Source organism: Phodopus roborovskii, unplaced genomic scaffold (genome assembly GCF_943737965.1).
Source record: "Phodopus roborovskii unplaced genomic scaffold, PHOROB, whole genome shotgun sequence".
Taxonomy (NCBI): Eukaryota; Metazoa; Chordata; class Mammalia; order Rodentia; family Cricetidae; genus Phodopus; species Phodopus roborovskii.
Window position 1 is genome coordinate 16,236,272 of NW_026125444.1, and position 27,069 is coordinate 16,263,340.

At 40.1% G+C, this 27,069-nt stretch overlaps 1 protein-coding gene across 4 annotated transcripts; it reads right to left on the bottom strand.

The window, feature by feature from the left end:
• Window positions 1–445: 445 nt before the first annotated feature.
• On the bottom strand, window positions 446–27,036 carry Tmem209 (transmembrane protein 209). Of its 4 annotated transcripts, none has more exons than XM_051175829.1 (15): window positions 26,963–27,036; window positions 25,988–26,124; window positions 25,767–25,825; window positions 23,549–23,680; window positions 22,784–23,025; window positions 20,151–20,352; window positions 15,651–15,826; window positions 14,815–14,886; window positions 12,652–12,748; window positions 10,400–10,525; window positions 7,973–8,070; window positions 6,667–6,781; window positions 6,256–6,353; window positions 4,364–4,437; window positions 446–1,060 (listed from the first exon to the last, which is right to left on the bottom strand). In XM_051175829.1, exons 1-15 carry the CDS (start codon window positions 26,963–26,965, stop codon window positions 1,006–1,008), a joined length of 1,686 nt encoding a protein of 561 aa, XP_051031786.1. In that variant the 5' UTR covers window positions 26,966–27,036; the 3' UTR covers window positions 446–1,005. The 4 variants fall into 4 exon arrangements, with proteins under 4 accessions (XP_051031786.1, XP_051031785.1, XP_051031789.1 ...); XM_051175828.1 differs by lacking the exon at window positions 26,963–27,036 and adding an exon at window positions 26,787–26,929; XM_051175832.1 differs by lacking the exons at window positions 23,549–23,680; window positions 26,963–27,036 and adding an exon at window positions 26,787–26,929.
• Window positions 27,037–27,069: the final 33 nt, after the last annotated feature.

Sequence of the window (27,069 nt, forward strand, 5' to 3'; positions counted from 1 at the left end):
GCCTTTGTCTCGCTGGGTCTTTTCTGCAGCCTATCATGGCTGCCAAAGGAGGGGGCTGGGTGAGGGTCTGGTCCCTTCACTTCTGACCTTAAAAAAACAAAAAAACTCAAACCATACAAAAGGGATGCACACATCACCTGTTTAAACACAGATGATGGAAGCAATCTTTAAAGACACACGTGACTACTAATTACTTCATATACATACAGAAGAAAAGAAGGAGAGCAATACTCTGTTCACCTAAAAACCAGAAATGGGAAGGCTATGATTGCAATCTTCAAGAAGGGAGTGGTAGAATGCCTACTGAAGACACCCAGGTTCAGGGCCCAGCACACAAGACACACACAGAATCAGACAGACGCCCAACACACACGGGAGAAAGAGGTACTAATCAAAGTATTAACAGTTTTCTTGATGTCCTTAGACAGTTAACTAAACCCAAAAATTTAATTTTATCACCTAAATTTAATGCAAGTGTGACCTTTCAAGATGCCAATATTATCAAATCTCTTTTAATATTAAAACCAATAGGGGGCTGGGGAGATAGCTCAGCAGGATTAATTACCACATCATTTTGAAATTAATTTCATTTCAGCTTTAGGCTGAATTACAGAACACCGGGGAAATATAGAGACACAACAAAGAAAACTAGCAAGGTTCATTCTATACTTACACTACCACACAACAACAAAATACAGTTTGTGATGGTTAAGGATGAAGTTCTGATTCTCACTGGGGTTACCATGGAGAGATGTCCTTGCTCTCACTGAGTGAAGGGGACTCTATTAGTTCACATCCCAGAAAGACAGACACTGTGTCATCCAATGGAAGACACAGGCATTGTTACATCATAAGCAGCTTCCTAATAGTTGTTCTTGTTACATCTAACAAGTCTTCAAAACACGCATCCTATTTCAGAAGAGGCGCTTACTCGGAGATGCTCAGCTTCAACTTCTTCCAGGCCAATTAAAGCCAAAGTCCAAATGTTTGGGATTAAATGATGGACTACTCTCCAAAAATCCATAAAATATTCACACCAGAGAGCCCAAGATTAACTCTCCTACAAAGAAAGGAAAAACAGTATTAGTAGAATTGCTTGTCCAAGTACCTACGGTCTGGTTCTAATAAAACCAACAATCAAATAAAATAAACGTCTATGTGACTGGTGACAACTGAAGTAACTCAGCGGTGCAGCCTGTGACACAGCTTAGCAGGCGGGGTCAAGAATGGTGGGAGACGACTCTACTAACTGTATTTAGGAAAAGTAGGTTTATAGAGTGAGAAAAATTAATTGTTCAGTAACTTTTTTTTTTTTTTTTTTTTTTTTTTTTTTGAGACAAGGTCTCTCTATGTAGACCGGGCTGGCCTCAAACTCAAAGATCCTCCTGCGTTTGCCTCCTAAGTACTGTGATTAAAGGTGTGTGTCATCAGGCCTGGCCAATTTTTCAGTAGACTTAAAGAGCTACATCAAATGAGAAAGTTAACAAAATATTTTTAGGTTACAGTACCAATTAACTTTTTAAAATAGAGGGTATAGAGATGCTAGGTCTTGGCTGAATTAGCAATTTATGATTAGTAGGGATCTCTGACAAATGCCGGCCACATTGGCAAATGCCTTTAAGCTCAGGGAGGCAGAGGCAGGATGATTTCTATCAGATCAAGGCCAGCCTGGTCTACAAAGTGAGTTCCAGGACAGCCAGGGCTGTTACACTGAGAAGCCCTGTCTCAAAATAATAAGGACAATAAAAAGATATTATGACCAAGGCAGATTACAAAGAAAGCATTTCAGAGGACTAACAGTCAATCATCATGGCAGGACACATGGCTGCAGGCAAGCAGCCTCAGCTAGCCCTCTGGGACACATCGCCTCCAATCCAAGCCAAACAGTTCTACCAACAGGTGACCAAATATTCAAAAAACATGAGCCTATAGTGACCATTCTGTAAGTTTGTATATGTGCATTAATCATATATCTTAACCTATGCCATACTGGGTATGAGAGAAAGACAAATATATTCTAGAATAGTGTAACTGTATATGAATTCTTTTTGGCCTTAAAATTACTGCTCAATAAAGTTCTTGAGGTTTTTTTTATCTTTAGTTTCTGTTTTGGAGACAGGCTTTCTCTGAGTGGTCCATGCTGGGGATACAGGTCAGTAGAATACTCAGTATGGATGAAACCTTGGGCTCACTGCTTAGCAGCATTGTCAAAACTCACTAAACAACCTAAGCCATAAACTTAAAAAACTCACCAGGCATTTAAAATTTTCAAACCAATTCATCACATGAAAACAGCTAGTCAGGGGCCAGGCATAGGTAGGGCACATCTTTAATCCCAGTACTCTGTAGGCAGAGGCAGGTGGATCTCTGAGTTCAAGGCCATGACAGCCAGGATTATACAGAGAAACCCTGTCTCAAACAAACAAACAAACAAACAAAACCCCAGCATTTCAGAAACACTATGTTAAAAAAAAAAAAAAAAATCAATGATTTTTTTCTATTTAAATTCTAATTTTTTTCTGTGTGTAAGTGTTGTACCATGGAAGCTAGAACATGGTGTCGGATGCCCTGGAACTGGAGTTAGATGATTGTGAACCACCATGGAGGTGCTAGGAATTTAACCAGGGACCTCTGCAAGGGAATTCAGGGCTCTTAACCATGGGCCATCTCCAGTCTCAACAATGATTTTGTATATTAACAATATACGTGTTGTAAATTTCATATTCCATTCTATATATGTTGATAATGAAACCTTACTGGAAATTTTAGGAAAAAAAAAAAAAAAAAAAAACGTACTTACAAATGACTACAACACATCATAAAACTTAAAAGTCAGCTCAAACAGCGTAAGTTTGGGTGTAATTCATTTTTAAACAAGGTGGAAGATACGAACTCATTCCTCAAAGTAGTCTGGATATTGAAAACCTGACATGGTGGGCACTTTGCTGGAGATGAATGGAGAGGCTGAGTAGAAAGGTATTTTCATTTTCTGCTGTGCATTGTTACTTAAATACTTCTATACTGAGCATGCATTATTTTTGCAATTGAAAAATAATGAAAAATCTTCTTAGTTTAGATGCTTTACACAATGATTTCCTTAATCTTTCTTATATTAAAAAATATGATGCAAGAAGTTATAAAGGGCAGGTGGGTAGAGGCACCTGCTGCCAAGCCTGATGAGGAGAATTTAATCCCTGGAACCATTTAGTAGGAGTGAATCGACTCCTGCAAGTTGTCATCTGACCTCCATACAGGTTCCTTGGAGTCTGTGCTGTCCTCCCTCCATACAAACAAATGTTAAAAGAGCAGGAGGGGATGAGCGTTTCTATCTGTTTATGGGTCTCTGCTCACATCTGCTTGAATCTTTTACATGTAATGGACACATCTGGGACAGAGCTTTGTTTTCACTAAGGCACTGAATCCCATAAGAGGTACAGCATGGTGCCATGTGCACACACTGCCTTCACATTGCCAGTAGTTACTCACACAGCCATCTCCAGAGCAGTACTCAGTATGTGTAAGCAGAGAGAGCCACTTCTTTCGGTGAAGTCTGATACTCATTTGCCCTTTAGGCTGTCTCATTCAGACAAGGCACGCTCAGCACTTAGTGGCACACGTGCCCTTGGCTGCAGTGTTGGCGGTACATTCGGGAACACGTCCAATCTCTAAATTACGAACAGCACATCTGAACACAATCTCTTTCACAGAGGCAGGCCCACCCGAGTGGAACCAGCCACAGATGTCCTTGAGCCAAGCACTTCCCCTTGACATTTCATTAGTTTTAGGTCCTTGTTATGACAGCTGGACCCCAGAAGCTAAGTTTTCAGACTCCCAAATCATATATTACCAGATTTCCCCAGCCTCGGCAGTGGCCCATTCATTTCAAACAGTATTGGAAACACTGAAGCGCTGAATCATCCACATGACAATACAGTAATTTTGAATTTGTAAATAATGTGAGCTTCATTACTGAATTCATAAACAACTTCAACAGATTATTTTTCATCCCAATTAGCAATATTTTGGAAGGGATACAGACTAGGCCCTTTGGAAGTACATAGACTTTGTGGAATGCTGTGTCTAAAATGGAATGGCTTGGGAAGCAGACTCCAAGTTCCTGATTTATATTTTCAAGTGGCAAGAGCCTGATTTTTACCCTGTTTCAAAGATGCTCCCCAGGGGACACAAGTGTAAAGTCGGCTGGATAGTATCCAACCGACTTCACCAACAGGGAGCCGGGAGCTCTGAAGCCTTAATGCACTAGACGCCGATCTAGAATTCTGTTCACAAATCTTTTTGTGTATGGGCTGCCTCCTGCAGAGTCTCAACGCAGAAAGAAACTTTAAAATGATAAAACACCTACCCAAGCATCCCTGACTCTTTGGTCTTTATGATGAAGAGGAACAGCAGCAACGTATGAAACATGTTATTTCTGCCCTGGAATCAAGACAAAAACAGCGACTTAAACTAAAGGTTCAGTCATGGAGGCAAATACAGCCCTTACAGTTTGCACCCACGAGTTCAGAAGTCTTCCTAATTCAGAGTTTTATTCATCCAGTATACAGCCGCTACTGTGGGGAGACAGAGAAGGTCCATGGGACACAGGGCTGATCACAGAGCAGGGGCAGCCTGGTCCTAGCGGCAGAGTGGCAACTGAACACGGGTGTGATGGGTAGCAGGGTGCCAGAGGGACAGAGAAGCCTCCAACCTAGGCAGGAGAGGCAAGAAAGGACTTCCTAAATATAAGAAGTCAAGCCAACCTGAAATGTGAAGAGAAAGCTGACAGGCTGGCGGGGTGGGTGGGGGGCTCACACATTTGGAACCAAAGCTGTGACTCGCGCAAAGGAGAGCTCTCCTGACACTGATGGGTCATACACCACACACACACACACACACACACACACACACACACACACGGCATGAACGCAGTAACACAGGAACAGGAGTGCTAGGATTCACAGCTCCTAGTTTATATTTCAAATACACTGCAGCTTGTCTTCAGTACATAACCAACAGGCTGAATGATTTTAGCAGTAAGGGACAGCTAGGCAATGTTTTACCAGCTCTGAAATCCAACTATTGTATGTAAGTGTTGGGCTACAAAAAGCCCTCTACTGATAGATCAAATTTTGCTTGATTCTGGGTATTTGGCTTAGGAATCTGAGGCTAAGTGAATTTTACAAGATAGTGTTTTTCCTTCATACAAAAACAAGGGGTTGGCAATGGGTAGTGACAGGAACTTCAATGGCTCAAAATACTCGTGCACCTTAGAAAAGTAAAATTAATTAAACCAGAAGAGTGAAATTACTAAGTCTGCAGAATCTGATTGAAGTAATTATAGTCAACAGCTGTGTATGTAGGCGCCTGCTTAAAATCCTAGTAATTGGGAATCTGAGGCAGGCAGGACTCAGCACTGGAAGCCAGCTTGGGCTACATGTCGAGACCCAACTAGGAATCAACAAAAAGAAATTGCTACTGTAAAATTTCTCAGTAAAAATGCTGATTAAAAAAAGAACCAAAAAAAAAAAAAAAAAAAAAAAAAAAAAAACCAAAAAACAAAAAAACTACAAAGGTCTGAGGCCAGCCTGGTCTACAAAGCCAGTTCCAGGACAGCCAGACAGAACTGTTACACAGAGAAAAACTGTCCTGAAAGAAACAAAAGAAAACAACAACAACAAAACAAAACCAGAAAAATCTGGGAAGACGGTGCATCGTTGATCCTGGCATTCAGGAGGCAGAAGCAGGAGGACCTCTGTGAATCTGAGGCCAGCTGGGTCTACACATGAGTTCTAGGACAATCAGAACAACACAGTGAGACACTGTCTCATACAAAGCAAAGCAAAGCAAAGCAAAGCAAAACAGAAAGCCCCAAATGAAGTGTTCAGAAGGAATCCTGACAGAATGTTAACAGTGGCGGCTTCTCAATGAGTGGTTTTCTTTACACCTCAAATTAAACACTACTTACTGCCGCCTTCCCAGTACACAGAACACAAAACCCGTGTTGTCTCACACAGGTAATCACAGCCCTGGAGAAGCTCGTGTAGGATTACTGAAAACCGAGGCCAGCCTGGGTTACAAAATGAGACCCTGCCTCAAAAATAAACAGATTCAATTTTTAAAATGTTATAAAAATGCCATCATGACATTCCCTAGCAGCAAGTTCTTTAGGGTTAGGAATGCGGTTCAGAGGTGGAGTGTGTGCCCAGCATACATGCCGTCCGAATTCAACCCGTAGAACTGAAAAGACAGAAGTACCTTTGGAAGATTGTAAACATGTCGCTGATAGATGAGCTCGTAATGTGGAGGGTTGACAGCGCTCTGGTAAATACAGAACACATTTTCATTCGTAACATCTGTAAGGATAATATGACATGTTAAAAAGCTAAACATGGCGTGGTGGTGGTGTAGGCGGCACACACCTTTAATCCCAGCACTGGAAAGGTGAGGCAGTGATCTCGGAGTTCAAGGCCAGCCTGGTCTACAGAGTGAGTTCTGGGACAGCTAGGGCTGTTATACAGAGAAACCCTATCTCAATCCCCCACTCCCCCCCACAACAACAAAAACAACAACAACAACAAAAAACCCAAAACCCTAAACAACACCCCCCCCAAAAAAAACCATAAAGGAATTTCAGGAATCTCAACATACTGTTTTAGAAGTTAGTACCTGGTTTATTTGGTGTCTGAACAAAGTGTTGAGAAGTAAATGTTTTCCCATCAGGGTACTTAGGGTGTGGGGGTAATCTGGAATCAAGGTAGGTGCAAAACACATGCATGATGATCTGAAGATAGAAAACAATTGTTCCAAGTCAGAATGGCAAAGATACAAGTCTCTGGAAAGATCTACACTCACGAACTCTCTCTGTAGACCAGGCTGGCCTCAAATTCAGAGATTGGCCTGCCTCTGCTTCCCAAGAGCTGGAATTAAAGGCATATGCAACCACCACTAAAAATTTTTTCTTATAAGAAAAAGAAATTTACTTAAATCACACAAAAAATTGTGTTGATATGGCTAAGCTTACAGTTCAAACAATCTACTCCAGGGCTGGTATGTAGACCAGTGGATAGAGCACCTGCCCTGCCTGAGCTCTCCAGCACACCCCTAAAAATTTTCACAAAATTGAAAAATGTATTTGCCATCCTATCAACTTAATCTTTTAATGGGAAATTTTCCCTTTCAAAATTTAAAAGCATTAAAAGCTTAAACATGGGGGGATGGGTGTGGCATATAGGGTGGGTCAATTTAAACACCAAACTTCATCTTCATTTTTGTTTTTTTTATAGCAATCCAAAAAGAGCAGAACAGTAGCTCAGGCAGGCCTTGAACTGAACTTGTAATCCTTTTGCCACAGCTTTTTAAGTACAGGGATTACAGGACTACACTTGACACCTTGACTCCTTATTTTCTGTGAAGTAGAGACTATGCAACCATACAGTTGCTAGCAAAACCAACAAAATCTGCATGCATTCAGTTCTCAATTCATGTAAATACTTAATACAAAAAAACCACCACAACTTTGAAAAACAAACGCTCTTTAATTTGCTAAGTATGATGGCAACACTCTTCCTTAAAGTAATACTCCCACGTAAGAAAGAATGTCATAATATTCGTTGCTACATTATTTAAGACAGGAAAACAAATTCTTTCCCATCACCTCTTTATCCATCTTTTAAGTCCAATACAGAAGAGTTAAACCATGGTGCACAATAATGAAAAATGCTTAACCATCCCAAAAGCAAAAAGGGGGACGAGAACAGGTCAATGAGCGCAGGTGTCCCTGCAGCCAGGCTCAAGTACTTGAAAGAGTAGCTCCCCCTGACAGAACAGACAGTCTTCAAAGGCGTTGGGCAAGAGGCTGATGCTACTCTAATTGTTATTTTCCTATTTCCTTTCTAATGTCTTGTAAGGGGAAATAAAACCATGTAAATATAACAACAAATTTATCAGGCTAAAAAATAATGAGCGAACGCACAGCAGAGTCGGTGGGCAGGTCCGTATCCCACTTGCGTCCTTTGAAGTCCCCACCTCCGTTCCAGCGGAAGGAGCTCATGCAGCCTCCCTGAGAGAGCTCTGTGCAACAGATCAAAATTAAAACCATGAAGACATATTTAAAAAGAGAAAAGAAGAAGAAAAGAAAGAAAAAACAAACCAGCAAGAGGAAACTGAAGCTCAGAGTAGGGAAAGCACGCACGCTGTTGTAAAAACCCCAAAGAGACATGAGATAGAAAAGTTAGGCACTGCTACCTTGAATCAGGTAATACCAAAATATGGAGTAATTACTGCAGTTAGTATATCTTATTCGGGCTGCTGTCATAAAAATTTTTAATATGTGAGAATCGCACTGTAGGTACATAAAGCCATGCTCTTAGCAAAAATGTTAAAAAGTAATGGTATGTATAATGTAATCTCAAAAGTATGTGTCTGTGTGTATACACACGGAGGGAGGGCACTCGGGAGGCAGAGACAAGTGGGTCTCTGTGTGTTTGAGGCCAGCCTGGTCTACAGAGAGAAACCCCGTCTCAGGAAAAAAAAAGAAAAAAAGACGTTCACTGCATTTCATTCTTTTCTTGTATTTTGATGATACTTCATACACATATTACATATTTTCAACTTCTATGTACAGATACTATCAACAAGGCCAACACTACCAAAATATTTGAACCTGAACCTATAGGAAGTATAGAGAAGTTATATAAACCACACCATATATATATATATATATATATATATATATATATATATGTATATATGTATATATTCACAAAACCCAACTCTATAAATAACAATCTAGCTCTTTCAATAAACAACTTTAAAAAAAAAAAAGATTAATTTCTCATAATACATAGTATTTGAATCTTGTTTCAAACAAACAATACTTAAAACAGGATTTATATATATATTACATATTATATATACATATATATATTTTTAAAAGACAGGATTTCTCTGTGTAACAGCCTTGGCTGCCATGAAACTTGCTGCTCTGCAGACCAGGCTGGTCTAGAACTCACAGAGATCCACCTGCCTCTGCCTCCTGAGTGCTGGGATTAAAAGCCTATGCCACCACTACCCAGCAAGATTATATATTTCATGAGACCGTAGGATATTTAAACATACACTGGATATTTCATAAAATAAGGGAAATACTACAAATGTGAGATATAATAGCTAATATGTGCTAATAGTGTGGTAACAGAGTATATGCTTTTTAAAAATGTATGTTTTAGAGATTCATTAAGAAAACATTATAGGGGGCTGGAGAGATGGCTCAGTGGTTAAGAGCACCAGCTGCTCTTCCAGAGGACCTGGGTTCAATTCCCAGTACCCACATGACTGTTCACATTTGTCTATAACTCCACTTCCAGGGTATTTGACAGCCTCATACAGACATTCAAGCAGGCAAAACACCATTGCACATAAAATAAAAATAATAAGATCATTAAAAAAAATCACAGATGAACTGACAACTGAAAGAGAAGCTGTATTAAACTGGCCGGGGTAATAATACAGGACAGGGTGGCCTGAGTAGAAAGATGTTCTGAACTGGGTGGTGTTTATGTTTTACAAGAGTGTGGTTGTGTTTTTTCTTTCCTGTATTGAACAGGCAACCCAGCTAAGTGCTCTATCACTGAGGTTCATCTAGTGGTCTATGTATGCTTGAAATTCTCCTCATGTGTGAAGTTTCTAGAGAGTCACGAAAAATGCTTATTCCTAGAGATGAATCCAAATACCGGTTAAAGCAGAAGGTGATAACACTTTCCAGTTAAAATGCATGAAAAGTTTGAATGCTGGAATAATATTTTTAAAACTTGCTTTAACAAAGGAACATTTTATAGTCAGCCCACATGAAAAATAACTCTAACTTTATGGATTGCTCTCTGAGTAGAGAGGCATAATGAGGAGAATAGATGGGCGGGTTGGGAGCTTCATCTTCCTGACTCCAGGTCAGTCTCCTCAGATCCCATCTTCCCCCATAATCCTGAGCACATAACAGAAAACACAAATTAAGCAGAAATTACAAAAATTACAAGAATCAGATTAGCATACCAATATTACAAAGAATATCACAGTGGCACCCAGTTCTCGGTAGTGTTAGGAGCAGAAAATGAGCCCAGCCTGTTTAACTCATATTTAAGTTTTTTTTTTTTAAAACATAGAATAACATAATTAAAATTTTCAGGGATAGTCTTTCAACAGTTCTTAGTGTGTTAAATAGATGATTGAAAAGTTGTTCAAGTATAAGCCTTAATTAACCCATGCTTAAATATATACTTATAAAATATAAGACCATAATTACATTTTTACTTTTTTCAAAATATGTTTTTCCTTGTTATCTTTCATTTGCAAAAACCCTAATGTTGCAAAAGAGCTTTCATTTTTCCTCTTCAAATCAAGTTACCTTTGATTCTTTCAAACAAGTACTCCTGATTTGGTGTTAGGTCTAAATACTGCACAATTGCATTCAGAGTTGGAATGAGAGGAGCTTTGACCAGGGCAGCTTGTTTCAAGCTGGTAACACTCGCCTCTGTTAAAACACAAAGAACACAAATTACCCGTATCACAGAGACTTTCAATGAACTTCAAAGTTTTCCCTGCCTGTCTCTAATAGCTGGCTCCTTACTGGCAGCAACTCACACAAGCCCGTGATGACTTCCTTCACACTCTAGCTCACATCTCACTCTCTCAGCACAAAGATGAGTAACTATTCCTATGCCGTTTTTCTGTACTAATTATTTTCTTCTACCTTTCCTGTCTGTTTCATCTATTAGAAAGAAAGCTCAACAAAGACAGGTGCTTCAGCCATATTTCTGCAGTGCTATACCATACCAATGCCTAAACTAGTACCCAGTACATTGTAGGTACTCAATATTTGTTGAAAGAATAAAGGAGAACAATAATTAATCTTTTTAAAAAAGATTTATCTTGTAACTTAAAGATGCTTATTGTATATGTATGGCTATCCTGCCTGCATGTATATCTGTGTACCACATATGTACCCGGTGCCATCTAAGGCCAGAAGAGGATGTCAGATCCTCAGGAACTAGAGTCATATTTGGTTATGAGCTGCCATGTAGGCGATAGGAATTGAGCCTAGGTCCTCTGGAAGAGCAGCCACTGCTCTTAACCACTAGGCCATCTTTCTAGTTCTTTATTTTTACAATTAATTTTAACCATGTATATTTCTGTGTCTGTGTGTAATGCTCACAACAGTGCTGTTTTCCCGCCAGCCTGGTCCTAGATCCTTATCAGCCCCAAATAACACACAGAGATGCTATATTAGACATAAAGCTGTTGGCCAGTTACTAGTGTTTCTTACTGGCTAGCTCTGTCTTAAATATTAACCCATTTCTATTAATTTAAGTGTTTCCATGTGATCTTATCTTACTGGAGAGAGGGTCCAGACCTCTTCTCTTTCAAGTCTCTACATCTTGACTCTCCTACTACATCTCCCAGAATCCCCCTTGTCTCCTAGTCCCTATCTTGCTTTCCTATTGGCCAACAGGGCCTTTTTCATTAACCAATAAGAAACATATTTACAGAATGACTCCCATCACAGTGCAGGTGCCCATGGAGATCAGAGGTGTGAGATCTCCTGGTGCTGGGTTTATAGGTGGCTGTTGAATGCTGGGAACTGAACTCAAGTCCTCTGTCAGAGCACTATGCACTCTTGACTACTGAGCCTGCCCAGAAATAACCCAGAAACAACCTAATTCAACTTGCACTACCTGTTTACATCATTTCACGCAAGGTGGCTGGATTTCCTCTCTCCCTTACACACATATACACACCTCTCCAGATTCATGTTGGCATTCAGATTCATGTTGGCAAAATTAATATATAAAATGTTATAGCTATAAAGTTATACCACAGCTTTCAAAATACACTGTATTAAAATTTGCCCACTATACCAGGATAAGTAGGTTTATGGTAGTGATTTCTCTTAGATTATAAAAGATGACCATACCCAATTAAAAAAAAAAAAAAAAAAAAAAAAAGAGGAAGAAAGGCAGCTCAAGCATATAAGTAGCACCTGGTATTAGAAGGAATCTTCCAAGGGCATAGAAGATACAGCATGAACTGTCATATGCTTTCTGAAGGGAATATATATTGAAAACCTTATTCACAGAAACATTATGAAATAATCCAAATGCCAATCAACCGATGAATGGATAAATAAAATGCAGAAGATGCATTCTGTTCATAAAAATAAATAAAAGACATGGGTGAAACTTAAAATCATATGTCACGTAAAAGAAGCCGTCACAAAAGGCCACATACTGAATGACAGCACTAACATGAACTAGCCCAAACAGGCCTGTCTGCACAACAGGGACAGACCCACGCTCCCACAAGGCTGAGCGAGTGTATGGGAAGCAGTGACTGCTGCAGGGTGTGGAGTGACAAAATAGCATGGAATTAGCTGGGGTGATGGATGGTTCAAGCCAAACCAATGGACTGTCCACTTTCAACAGGCAGATTGTAGAGTAGGTAAGTATACCTCAAATATAGGTGCTACAGTTAAACAATGACAAACATTTTCTTCTTCACCTGAAGACAATGAAAGATGTTCAACAGCCATTACAAGAAGATGTTTCCCACTTAACTGATTTACTGAAAATAAATCACAGGCATCGACTCTGCTTCCCATACCTCCTATTTGTAGCTCTGGACAGCCCATTCGTCTCATCTGAGTGCTGACAGACTCAATCTCTTGCACAAGTGGCACTAATATCGTCTCATTGATCCACTAGGAAGGAATGAAGAATGGCTTCTGCAGTTATCATTCAAGTATTTCTCAGGTCATTATTTCTTCCCCTTCTCTCAGGCAACTTTTTGTCTTCCATGTGATTAACAGACTCATAAAGAGCGAGAGGAAACGCACACAGCAGCAATGGGCGTGATGCTGAGAGCAGGTGGGTACCACACACAGATCAAGTCATCCTAAGCCACACACTGTTTATTCCAGAAAATGTTAGACTTTCAGCTAAACATTACAGCCAGAGCAGCATTATAAAACCTGGCTCCAAAACAAAACACTTTCTGATTGTTACTCTTGGCTGAAAGGAAACATAACCATCAGTCTACAGTTCTAGAGGTAATTACATATTACCACACCACTTACACTGGTTTATAATCATTAAAACAAACTAAGGTAACTGATGAACTCATTATAGGCTTGCCCATGCCCTAGCTTTAGACAGATTTATTATATTTAAAACTACTTGATAAATATTACAGTATTACCTTTTAAAAATTGGTGATTTCAAATTCCCCTTTCCATGGCTAGTATCAAGCCCATTTGGGGGTGTGAAAAGGTTGTACAAAGGGATCTCTGTCTAGTATGTTTGTGTGTTACTGTTCTCTGCGTTTGCCGTGACCCTGACCACTACTTCTGTTCCTAAGCTTTTGTTTAACTATAAAACGATGAAAATGTTTCAGATAAAATACTAACTCACACTTCCTTAATTGTATGTGTGTGTACACACACGCGCACCCACACATGTGTGAGCAGAAGTGCTTGCACAAGCCACAGGCGCTGGCAACCTCTCCCCCCCCCCCCCGCCCCATCTGCAATTACAGGTGACTGTGAGCTGCCTGACATGGGTTCTGGGAACCAGACTCTGGTCCTCTGCCAGGGCACACATGCTCACAGCTGCTAACCTATCTCTCTAGCTCCTAAAACCCTGTTCAGAGCTAAAAATACCCAACAAGTCGTTTTATTTTAAATGAAATAAATTTAAATAAAATTTCAGTCTCGCTTATAACTGTAACAATGTACAGTTTCAAGGACACCCTGTCACTTACTCACTCTTTTTAACATTATCACTTGCTAGCTACTCTTTGGCTATAGCCAAACTGCCTAGTTAAAAGAGAGATACAGGACTCATCCCCAGAAATTCTGACCAAGAATAATGGTATTGGACTCAAAATATTGTATTGTTTTATTTTTTTTCTTGTATTTATTCATTTTTTCTTGAAATAATGGCCCATGACACAGCTCAGGCTCCTTAATGTGTATTATAGGCAAGTGTCACCATACCTGGCTAGTTACTTCTCCCTTTTGGTACTTTACATTAAACACAATAATGAAACTAAATTCTTCTAAGCTATAGCGTAGGAGTCACTCTGTCACAGAACGGAGAAGCTACCATCTCGTGTGTGGAAGAGTCGATGTAAGCAGTATGAGGACTCTCTTCAGGGGAGTTAAGAAATTCCATGTGTATTCCAAATAGTGTCGAGCACACGAGTGTTTTCTGAGGGTCTCCTTCTTGTCTCCCTACGATTCTAGGTATACAATATACTGACAGAAAATCTTTTTGGGAAATAAAATTGAAAAATTGGGAAAGGGAAGAACTTAAAAACATACTGTTCCTTTATTTTCTCTAACTACACTGATTAAACATGGAAAGGAACACACAATCCCAAGAAAATAGATGCTATACAGTAACTGCTCTCTCTACCCCTATATGCCCGCCACTAGTTTACTCTTGAACCCTAACATTCTCACAAATAACCTCAGTCCACAGTCGGATATTGTCCAACACCTGGTGTAAGATACAACTTACATCTTTTTCTTTTTTTATGACTTATTTAATTTTATGTGGGTGATGCATGCATGCATGTATGTCTACCAGCATGTATATATGTGTGTGTTGGTATCAAAGGAGATCAAAAGAGGGCATCAGATCTCCTGGAACTGGAGTTACAGGTGGCTGTGAGCCACCACGTGGGTGCTGGGAATTGAACTCAGGTCCTCTGGAAGAGCAGGCAGTGCTCTTAACCACTGAGCCATCTCTCCAGCCAACAACTTACGTTTCTAAACTTGGCTGTCCATGAATCCATGTGATCAAGAAGCTGTCTGTTCATAGTCACTCTTGCCCATACCTGTTTAAAAAAAGAAAAGAAAAAAGAACCCTTCAGAAACACTATTCATTTAAATAGCATTTAGTAATTTTCTCATTACTAACTCATGATTGCTGCTCATGCACAAATATATCTCTAAAAGTCCCTTATTTTGGTAAGGTTAGAGTGTGTGTGTGTTGTGTGTTACTTTCAAGTATGATAAAAATATAAAACCCCGTATCTGATATTGAATGGACAAAGAACAGACTAGCAAATGTATGTATTTTAAAAGCAACAGTCTGGCACATCAAGAATTTTTTTTTTTTAAACTATTTACTTTTATTTTATGTGCATTAGTGTCTTGTCTGCATGTATGTCTGTGTAAGGATGTCAGATCCTCTGGAACTGCAGTTAAAAACATCTGTGAGCTGCCATATTGGTGCTGGGAATTGAACCCTGGTCATCTGAAAAAAGCAGCCAGTGCTCTTAATTGCTGAGCCATCTCTCAGCCCAAGAATTTCTTTTTACTTTTTATTTTGGTGCACCCTAGGGATCAGCCAGTGCCTTATGCTTGCTACGGAAGTCAGTCCTCTGCCACTGAGTTACAAACCCAGCCTTTGAGAACAGGGCATTTTAGTCAACTCTGTATCATAAACTGTGAAAATTTCAATGACAAAAGCTATTCCACAAATGAATTTCAAATTTCTATTTCTAACCAGTAAAAGATCATAGGAAAAGTTTTCTAGAGATAAAATATTTCTCAGCAATCTCAAAGTCATAGTAAATCATTTTTATTTTCCCTTTACCTCTTCCGCAGCTTGTTTAGAACTAAGATCAGCTTCATCTTTGTTCGCACATGGGGCCTGAGACCTACAGGCAAGCTGATACTGAAACTTCTTTAAGGTTTGTGCATAATCCCCCACAGAACGACTGTAATTCCAGAAGGTAGGGCTGGTAGAAGGGGAGGTGGAATCTGGGCTCCCTACAAGTAAAAATTGAACGTTTTAATTCTTATAGTAATTTTTTATATATCAATAATAACTCAGAGACACTGGGCATATAGGAACTAGATGTCTGACAATACTCAAGGAACCAGAAGACAAGCACTCCCCTGATGGCACTCAAGGACTCAGAAGATAAAACTCCAGAAGCATTGTCCCCCAACATTGTCTTCTTTTTGGAGATCACTGATTAGAAATTAAAAAGAACATTGCTGAGCACTTCCAACTTAAAGAATCCTAAGAATTACGAATAGTTGGACATGCCTGTGTCTTCCTGTTGTAAAATTAAGCTTGTGTTATTCTTGAAGAAGACATTTACTGATCAGGGAAAAACAAATGTTTGCAGTTCCTTCGAGTGGAGTTAACAGGCACTCTGTTAGAAAGCCTTTCTGAACTACAGGCTCTACAAACTGTTTTACATGGTACCCTGTAGTAATTCCTGTGTTGATTAAAACTTCCTGTGGAAATATAACAGTGCCTCTACTGAAGTCCTCACTGCACTTGAGGATTAGTCAGTCTGCATTCCCCAAGGAAAGCTAAGTTCTTTAGGGAGGAATGAATTCCCTTCTAGCAGCATTCAGCACTGCTGAACAAATGAGTCCTCAGAAATGAGTGTGCTTAGGTAGGGGCTCATTCTTTCAGAGTCAGACAAGGTTTCCATCCAGCCTGCCCAGAGCACACAAAACTCAGCTAAAACTGAAAAGTAAACACAGAAATCATACACATTACCAGCAAATACGACCCCAAGCAAAAAAACAAAAAGAGAGACACAACAACAATTGCAAAAGTACAGGCATCCAGTCTGCAAGAATAAGAATTTCAGATAATCGAACTATTGGATCAACTTTGAAAAAGCTTTAACATCACTGAGGCAGGCGGGTAGTTGTGGTGACCACCTTTAGTCCCAGGACTCAGAAGGCAGAGAGGATGGTGGACCTCTGTGAGTTTGAGGCCAGCCTGGTCTACAGAGCGAGTTTCAGGATTGTCTCCATAGCTACAGAGAAACCCTGTCTAAAACCAAACCAAACCAACAAACAAAAAAGGAAATTAAAAGATTAAAACAAGATACTCTTAAAAGTCATGCATATTTGAGAAAAGCTAAACTTTGAGTTCAAAGTAACAACCAGGCTAAGAGATAAACAAGGTTGTTTTTTAATGGAAAAATGCCAGATCAGTAAACGCAAAAGGAAACTAAGAGGAAGTCCCCATTTGCACCATCTTTTTCTTTTTCTTTTTTGTTTTCCAGACAGGGTTTCTCTATGTAGCTCTGTAGACCATGCTGGCCTCAAACTCAGAGATCCACCTGCCTCAGCCTCCCAAGTGCTGGGATTAAAGGCGTGTGCCATCACTGCTGAGCTTACAACCTTCTATGTATTAATCCATTAATCCATTAATCCGACTCTGGTGGATCACTGCAGGAAGGGTGGCTGGAAGCAAGAAATCAAAGGAAAACTTCTATAAAAGAACCTGCTTGCAACCATCGTGACCAAGTGATGCAATTCTCTATCTCCTGAGACCACTGATGTATCATGCATATCCTAATCTAATGCAGACACACCACTAATCTGTGCTCCTACCAGAAAACACTTGAAGCTAATTTTTACAAAACAACTGGACAAAACCTAATTTTCACAATAGCCTGATGTCTTTAAAATATGTCACAAAGATACACAAGCACACACCTAGGTTACAGAAGGTACCTAAATGGAGTGGCCTGCTTGAGTAAAAGAAGAAAGTAAATTATTATTATTGTCTTTTTTTTTTTTTTTTTGGAAAAAGTTCATTACTGGGTCAACTATATAATGTGTCTGAGTTACAGTGGTATCAAAGTAAGATATTAATCTTGATGTTACAAGGGGGAAATGTCCTGTTTTCAGGAGACACATGAAATATTGAGGGATGAAGTGTTATAAAGTCTACAACTTGTTTTGAATGACTCAGCAAAAACCTTCAGGCATGTATGAAGTAGAGAAACTGTGAATGTGTGCCTGAGTTGTGAATATGGAACTGAAATTATCTGTTATGAACTATATGTTGGCTGTATAAGAACCTAAAACATGTTACCTAAATTAACAATAGCATGCCCAATACTCAGATATCAACTTCTAAACACCATTCTCCTCTAAAAAAAAACCCAGCCTTACAGTCTTGGGAAAACCAGCGGGACTCCAGAGCCAGCCAAGGAGAGTACAGCACAAATCTATATTATTTTGTAAACCTACAAAGTGAGGGGGAAGGAAGACAGGCAAAGGCGGGAAAGATGGGGTACAGGTGGGCAAGACAATGTTCAAAGAAATACAGAAGTCATTTCTTTTCTTTCTGTCCTGACTTGCTATGTAGATCAGACTGGCCCGTAACTCAAAGAGATCCACCTGCCTCTATCACTGGAGTGGTGAAATTAAAAGACTGTGCCATCAGACCCAGTCAAAAACAACTCTTAAAAAGAAACAAAACAAAACAAAACAAAACAAAGCCAGGCATCATGGCCCATTGATGCCAGCCAGTACTAAGGCAGCCAGGTACGTGGATCCCTGGGGCAGCTGGCAAGCCAGCTTCATTTAACCGCCAGGTTTCAGGCCATGAAGAGATCCCATGTCAACAAACAAAGTGAACAGCACCCCACAGAGGGACACCTGAGGTTACACACACACACAAATGTATGGGAGAAAATATAGAAGGCATGACACAATTACAAAGTCCCATTCAAAGCAGGGTGGTGGTGGCGGCGGCGGTGGCGGCAACGATGGCGCCTTTGGTCCCAGGAGGCGGAGGCAGCCGGAACTCTGTGGGTTAGAGGCCAGCCTAGTTCACTGAGTGAGTTTCAGCAAAGACTCCAAAAGTTACAGAGAAACCCTGTTGTGAAGTGAAAAAAAAAAAAAAAAAAAAAGTCCTATACATCAGTCTTAGCACTCGGGGGACAGAGTCAGGAAACTGTCATTTGAAGATTGCCTAGATGAACTAATGAATTCAAGCCAGCCTGCATGACTGTCTCAAAAACACAGAGATAAAAACCCTCATGAGAACACAGCAATAATTTTGAAAAGAATTTTAAACTAATGTTAAAAGCAGCATTAAAATTTATAACAGGGTATTTCCATAGCCCGAGAGCAAGTAGGTTTGCAAAAAAAAATATTAATTTATGTAGAATATTTAAATTACCAAAAGCCTAAGAATACAGCAGAGTGGTTAAAAGTATAGAAATAGACAAGACATACCAGGCAAAGAGAAAGAGACAGAATTTAGAGTACATGTTCTTTTCAATGTGTCAGAACCATTTACACAAAAGTGACCTGAGAGCCTCCAAGCAAGCCCAAGATTAGAAAAGCTTCCCTACACAGAGAAAGAAGAGAAACCCCAAACATTAATAGATATGGATCAGAGTCTCTAACCACAGCACAATTAACTTAGGATGAAATAAAAATAACCAGGTCTTGTCTGGCTTAACAATGAAAAGCAACAGCAATAACACTTACAAGCATCGATAACAATACTTCTAAATGTGGAAGAAAAAATAAAAAAGAAATGAAAAATATCTGAAAATCATAAAAGATATGTATCAATTGTTCTTTTGTGCTATACTCTATAATTTTCAGCACACTTCAAATATTTCAAAATTTCAAAAAAAGAAGAAAGTAACAAGATAATATTGATTTGTTTCTTTGACATTTGTGGCACTTGCAGGCAGAATTAAATTAAAAACCTCTAGAGAGATTTCAAGCGACACAAAGAGCCATGCTCCAATAACTTGGCTACTTCACCACAGCCAGGCTTTTGCGCCTAATGTGCTTTCTGTGGAGGTTCCGGGGGGGAAAATCATTACTCAGTTCAATAACCTAATTTGGTTTCAAATAATTGACTTTGTAATAATCAAATCCACCTCAAATAGATTAAGACTTGCTAACACTGTTTCCCTAGGTAAACTATATGGGGCTTTAAGGAATTATTAAGAGACAAATCTTTAAATGTTACCCCAAAACAAACAAACAAACAAACAAACAAACAAACCCCCAGTAGCACTTTTATTCCCCTGACCCTGCCCTGCTCATCAGTTTCCCCAGAGACTAATAAAAAGCTATCATTTGAACAAACTTTGCTACGCACTGGTTGCAAACACACACAGCCACAATTTTGGGAAATTCTAGCTTGTGTGAAAGGTTTTTAAATTTACCACAGGGAAAGATTCAAGATTGCTCAGGTCAGCAATGTTTTATCTCTTAAGTTTAACAGTTGATCTATTATTAGTTTAAGGATTATGTAAAGTGACAATGAAAATATGCATATCAGATGTAAACAAAATATGCATACCCAGCTTAACTCTATGCTGTTTCTCCTCCTCACTTCTAAGGAAAGTGTCCAAAGTCCGCAGGTCTGTCATGTAGTCTTCTTTGTCAGTAGGGGAGTTATAGACCGAGGGTGAAGACCGGTACCGAGATCTCAATCCACTGCTCTCCACTGGGCCAACAGTGGTAGGGTATGGAGAAGGAGGAGACAAAGTAAAGCTTGCCAGCTACACAGAAGGGAAGAGTGGGATTTACTTTCCACTGAAATACAGGCATTTATTTTTGATTCTTAAAAGTAAAACACGCAAGCTGTCTCTGAAATCAGACACAGAAGATGGAGGCAAGACCAGCCTCTGCTTCATGGGCAGTCTGAGGCCAGCCTGGCTGCATGAGGCTCTGTCTAAACAGTTTAAAAACAAACCAAAAACACACAAACAAAAACAAAACAAAACAAAAAATCAACAGGAAGATGGCTTAGCAGGTAAAGGTGCTTGCCATTCAAAGATACAAGCCTAACAACCCGAGTATTAGCCACACTAATTAAAACAATAAAAAATTCTTGAATGAGTTTTCAGTCTTAGAGTACATGTAGAAAAAACTGTGGTTGCATATAACTCCATGAGGACAGTTCAAGGTTCATCACCCTCAGCTACACTGTGAGACTGATGCTAGCCTGAGCTACACAAGATTGCCCTGCATCTCAACAAAGAACAAGCTGTAAAACCGTCTGTAATCCCAAATGTGCTAGAGGATGGCAGAGACAGGAGGGTCATAAATGGAAGGCCTGACTGGGAAACACATGGAGATTAATTAACGTGATGAATGTCACAGCACACAAATCCTTGTTTCAGTTTTTGATAACTTAAAAGTGTTATTACATTTAGGTGTGCGTGGTGTGACTATGTGTGTCTGCATGTGATGCTCGTGTGTGAAACAGGGCAGAGGATAGTCTTTTGAAGTTGCTTCTCTCCTTCCATGTGGACCCTGGGGATCAGACTCGAGTTCTCAGGCTTGGTAGCAAACACCTTTTCTTGCTGAGTCCACTTGCCAGTCATTTATTGCTTTCTTTAGGGCAGACCCCCCTCAAGCTGAAATTATTTGGTCAAAGCACATACCCTTTAAAACATTTACTTCCAGCTAGTAAATAAAAGTGTCACTGTAAGTCATATTCCCCCCAGAAAAGGAAGGGGATCTATTTTGGTATATTTTCATCAATATACCAAACGTCTACTTCATGTATAAGAATCTCTCTTTTTGGATTTATTATGTATGAATGTGAACAAAGGCACCAAACCAAGTTAGGAAGTTAGGGGACAACTTCTGTGGGTTGGTTCCCTCCTTCACCTTGTTCCTGCTCTGCCTAAGTCAGCTTCTGGCTCATTCTCCTGTCTCTGCCTCCCACCTTGACAGAGGAATGCTGGGAAAACAGATTTGTGCCACTGCAATCTGGCTTCTTATGTGGGTTAGAGACTGTACTCAGGGCATCACATTTGTAACACAAGCACTTTACTCCAGAGTCTGCTCTTTGGTCTAGAAACTTTCCAGGCCAGCCTGGTCTACAGCGCTAGTTCCAGGACAGCCAGGGCCACACAGAGAAAAACCTCAAAAAAACAAAACAAAACAAAAACAAAATCAAAAAGCGCCATACTCAGGAGGGGGAAAGAATATGATCAAAATATATTGTACAAAATTTTTCGATTAAAAAAGAAAGAAAAAAAACCCTATTATTTTCTTAAAAAACAAAACAAAAAAATCCAGAGCTGGAGAGAGATAGCTCAGTGGTTAAGATCAGCGGCTGATCTTCCAGAGGACCTGTGTTCAATTCCCAGCACCCACATGGCAGCTCACAACTGTCTAGAACTCCAGTTCCAGGGAATCTAATATCCTTACACTGACAAATGTGCACATAAAATAAAAAAATTTAAAAAGTCATACTAACAGATGCTTTAAGAATTGTAATTATACATTTCTCGGAGTATTTAATTTGTACAAAATTTTAAAATTTCTATTCCATTTCAAAGCAATCTTATGTGAACAGGCAGAGACTGCTGCTTTCTTCTAGGCGAACTTCTTTTAAAGCAGCTAGATTGTGAGGCTAACACGACAGTCAGAGCCTCGATAGACGGCTTCTTTTTGATGCCTTTCTTGCAGCCGTATACCTCACAGAATTTAAAGTACAACCCACAAATTTGCTAGCCATACCCTAAAAAATTAGACCAGCGATGACATTACTAAAAAATTTAGAGGTTCCTACCCATGACACACCAAGCGTCCATATTCCAGAACCAAACCACTGAGGACCCCTGGTTTTAGCTAAGAGGACCAGGCATATTTCTCTACAAGAGAAAGCAAAGCCCTCACATAAAAAAGCTTAAAAGGGGAAAACATGCATAAGGCAAAGGGAACTTTCAACTTTCAAGACTACTGAAACTGGCTGGTGACTGTTAGCTTTATCATCTTCAAAAACACTCAAGATAACAACTTTAGACTTGTGATGGGAAACTTGGTTTCTGTTCTTGGCTCTCAATGGGAGATTCAGGCAACCACTGTTCCTCAGTTTCCCTGCCAACTAAATGCAAAGTTTTCATTCACCGTGTGGTTTTAGTGCAATTCTCAATTCTAAAATAGTATTACTGTCCAAACAAAAGGAGTCATTACCTTATTATAACCACTGACTGGAGAGTAGGTCACAGCAGGGCTGTATGAGCTACTGCCGCCTGAGGACAGACCTTGCAGTTGAGGGCTATACCCAGTCATACAGCTGGCAGCAAACTTGGGACTGGGACTAGGTGAACGGGACGGGCTATAACTTAACACACTCTGACCCTGGATTGAAGGGGAAGGTGGAGAGGGAGGGACTTGGGTGGCTGCCAGATCCCGGGGAGGTGTAGTCTGCACAACTAGAAGGAAAAGAACATAAATCACACACACAATATGCTTAAAGTTAAACAAAGATTTTAAAATTAAGTCTTGTTATGTAATGCAGGCTAGCCTTAACCTTAAGCTCTTCCTGCCTCAGTCTCTTGGGTATAAATAAAATTATGGAAACCGATTTAAGGGCTGGGTGTGGTAAGGCATGCTTTTAATCCCAACACTTGGGAGGCAGAGGCAGGTGACTCTCTGAATTTAAGGCAAGGTCACTGAGGGCTATGGAGACATCAAAAGAAAGTAAAAGAAGTATCTGGCTATTAAGTTACACAAAGCATTATTTCACAAATACAACTAATCAGTTGTTTAGCATTTCCACAATGTCCTAAACAGTAAAGCATATTTCCATGAAGTTGATATTCCACCCAATTCATACAAATAACAATGATAATCACATGACAATTGCCTATAGACTGGCTTAAAAGTCTGCTAGCTCAGAGTCTACGAGAAGGGAAAACTAAAAGGACCAGTGCTTTCTCCCCATGCTGCACTTACCAGCTGTTTTCAGCCCTAACAGTGCCTGCTGCCCGGGGCTAACCACCAGATTTGTTGGTGCTACAGTATATTTGAAGTATCTCCAAAAATCAAATAAGGCATTAAGACTGAAGAGAGACGCCAGGGCAAGCTCTGGAAGAAAACAACAACTATTATTATACTATTATTAAAAAGACTCTTGTTATTTTTTTATTTGTGCAGGGGGCACATGGAGGACAGAGGACAAGTTGTGGACGTTGGTTCTTTTCTCTTTCCATATTGGTTCTAGGAAATTAAACTCAGGTCATAATGCCTGGTAGAAGTGACTTTACTCCATGAGCCACCTCTCCAGCTCCAATTAATTAACTAACTAACTGATTAACTAATTTTGGGTTTTCCAAGACAAGATTTCTCTGTATAGCCCAGACTGTCCTGGAACTCACTGCGTAGACCAGGCTGGCCTAGAATTCAAAGATCCACCCAAGTACAGGGATTAGAGGCAACCCCAGCTGTTTGTGAAAAGCAGAAAGGTCTTGGTTCCATTTTCAGCCAACTGGTTGGGGAATACAAATCCCTTCATATTTTTTTAGCAAATTAACATCAAAAATGAAAAACTAGCTTCTTATTCCTCACAACAGATACCACTTAATCAAAGTCTAGTAAGTGTAGGGCATTTGCCAGTGAGTTTTAAGCTAATTACTAATTCTTATAACAAACCTGTACAATAGGTGTTTTCACATTCATTTTAATAGTCAAGTGAGCTTTAGGAATCCCAGCCTGTAAGCCAGGACTCTACCATAGGCCTGATGATCCTGAATCCCTTCCTTTTCCACCTGCCACACCCACTCTGATGGATTAACAAAAGATTTTTTCGTTATTGTATGTGTGAGTGTTCTGCCTATATGCATGTATGTGTACCGGGTGCTTAGCTGGTACAGGCAGAGGCCCAAAGACGGTGTTGTACTTACCACTTGGGTACCAGGAACAAACCTGACCCTCTGCAAAAGCAGTATGTGCTCTTAACCTCTGAGTCATTTCTCTATTCCTCCACGGTTGGTTATTTTTCACTTACTCTTTTGGGTGGTCTGCCACCCAGCTCCCAAATAAATCACACACACAGAGGCTTATTATTATTAGGAATGCCCGGCCTCAGCTCAGCTCAGCTTGTTTCTTACCAGCTTTTGTTAACTTAAATTATGGCATCTATCTTTTGCCTCTGGGCTTTCGTCTTTATTTCCATATACCTTTTCTTGCTCTGTGGGTAGCTGTGCAGGTGGCTGGCCCCTTCTTTTCTTGCTCCTCAATCTCTCTTGCTTCTTCCTCTAATCTTCTACTTATTCTCTCTACCTGTTGGCTATGCCCATTTCTCTCTCCTGCCTTGCTAATGGCCATTCAGCTCTTTATCAGACCTATGAGGTGTTTTAGACAGGCGCAGTAACACACCTTCACAAGAGTTAAACAAATGTAACACATGAACAATTGTAACACACCTTGAAATAACAACCTACAATGCTCCATGATAGATTTCTTTCTTTTCTCTTTGTTTGATTTTCCAAGACAAGGTTTCTTTGTGTAGCCCCAGCTCCACAGGAACTCACCTGTAGACCAAGCTGGCCTTGAACACATAGAGATCCACCTGCCTCTGCCTCCAGAGTGCTGGTATTAAAGGTGAGGGCCACCACCACTGGCTCTCCACAAAAGATTTCAATTTCATAGACTACAAATGTATTTTAACATCCCTAGGACTCTTATATCTTAAGGATTAATTTGGACTGGTCTCGAAGGTGAAGAATTGGAGGAAATATTTCAGGATTGGCAAAAGTAAATCTTATCCACAAGCTTTATTTTCCTTCTTACAACTCCTAACTACCTAACTCTGTATTGTTTATTGGCTTTGTTTACTTGTTTAGAGACAAGGTCTCATGGCCCTCTGGCTTCTGATTCTTCTTCTATCTCCCAAGTACTGGCATTTGATGGTCACTGCCATTCCTGGCTTCTTGTTTCTTTCTTTCTTTTTTTTTTTTTTTTTTTTTTTTTTTTTTTGAGACAGGGCTCTGCTATTTATCCCAGACTGGCCTGAAATTTGAAGTTATCCTCTACAGTTTCCATCATTTTGGGAAATAAAGTAGGTAGCTCATTATCTGTCTGCATGAAGAGTGAAAATACTAAGATGAATTAAAACTATAAGCAAGTTTTCATTTGTAGTAAATCTAAATCCCAATGAAAATTAACTACTTACCAATATACCAGAGGGGCCAGTATGTCACATTATAATATGTACTAATTAACTTTCCAGTCCTGAAAAGATTAGAAATACTTTTCAGTTATTTAAAACAAGACAAAAACACCCCCAACTCCATCACAAACCAAACCAAACACTGAAAAACCAAAAGAAATATGAAAAGCCATAGAACCAGCCAATGGTGGTTTAAAATTTCACTTTTGGGCTAATTAACTTACATTTCAGTATATATCATTCCAGCCATGGATACATTTAGGAGTCCCCAGGCTAAAACCACTTTCCTAGTTTCTGTTTCTTTTCTCATCTTGATGGTTCTGTCAATAAGAGAAACATCGGGGCTGACATCTCCTTGCATCTATTCAAAAGTAAAAAAACAAAAACAAACAAACAAACAAAAAACCGCCTGGAATTAATCAAGAGACATTAAAAGTGTCTGTTGTAAAGTAACAACTCCACAGCCTTTTCCTCTTCCCTAGCATTTCTTCCCAACCCTCCCTTCCCCCTTTAATATTAGTATATGAAAAGGGAATCCTAAAATGACTCTTTGGTACTACAGAGAAATCAACAGAGAACTGGCTGGCTATTTCAGAGAAGTTAAATGATAATGTCTTGTCTTATAGTGTAAAGTAGTGGTTTGTTATTAAGTCTGCAAAGAATTCACGTTTTGTCTCCGACTAGGGTATGTTACTAGGTCTAGATGAAGAGACAGGACATACCAACTTTGTCATTCCTGTGATGGAGTCTAACCCTGACCTTGGACTGATGCGGCCCCGGGATCTCTTTTTGGTGACGGACTTTCGAGGCTTTACTGAGGAGGTGGACGGGGATGGCACGTGAGGGGTCAAGGGCGCGCAGGGGACACGTGCATCCAGTTTTGGTACCCTGGAACTGTATGTCCTTTGTCTTGCTAGGCTCAGCTCTGCAATCACTGACATGGCAGCTCCTGGGAGTCGTATTCTACAGAGCAGACTACTATCCTTCCCGCCATCCAGCCCCGCGCCAAAACTCCCTGGCTACCTCTGGGCAAACTTTAGTCATCCTTCGTGTGTCTTTCTTCCCTTCCACTAAAAGTGGCAGGGCTTCTGGCCACATCCTCCCCTGGCTGAACCCCAGGCACAACTTTAGGCGTGGAACTCTGGGGGACCGCGTGGACTCCACGTCCGGAAAGCACAAAGACGACCCCCAAAACGCACCATTTTCTCCAGCCGGAAGCCACGGACTCGCGCCACTCACTACTGCACATGCGCGCAGCCAAGCCTAAGGCGGCAGCCGGCTAAAGAAACTACAGTTACCGGAAGGA

Excerpts from the sequence above, each read along its gene's own strand:
- Tmem209 (XM_051175828.1), bottom strand. The coding sequence starts at position 26,861 with ATGTGGCCAGAAGCCCTGCCACTTTTAGTGGAAGGGAAGAAAGACACA. Across the intron at positions 23,681-25,766 it reads CTGGCCCCTCTGGTATATTG|AGCTTGCCCTGGCGTCTCTC; the intron begins GTAAGTAGTTAA and ends GTTTTCTTCCAG. Across the intron at positions 12,749-14,814 it reads GGACAGCCAAGTTTAGAAAC|TGGATCAATGAGACGATATT; the intron begins GTAAGTTGTTGG and ends ATTCCTTCCTAG.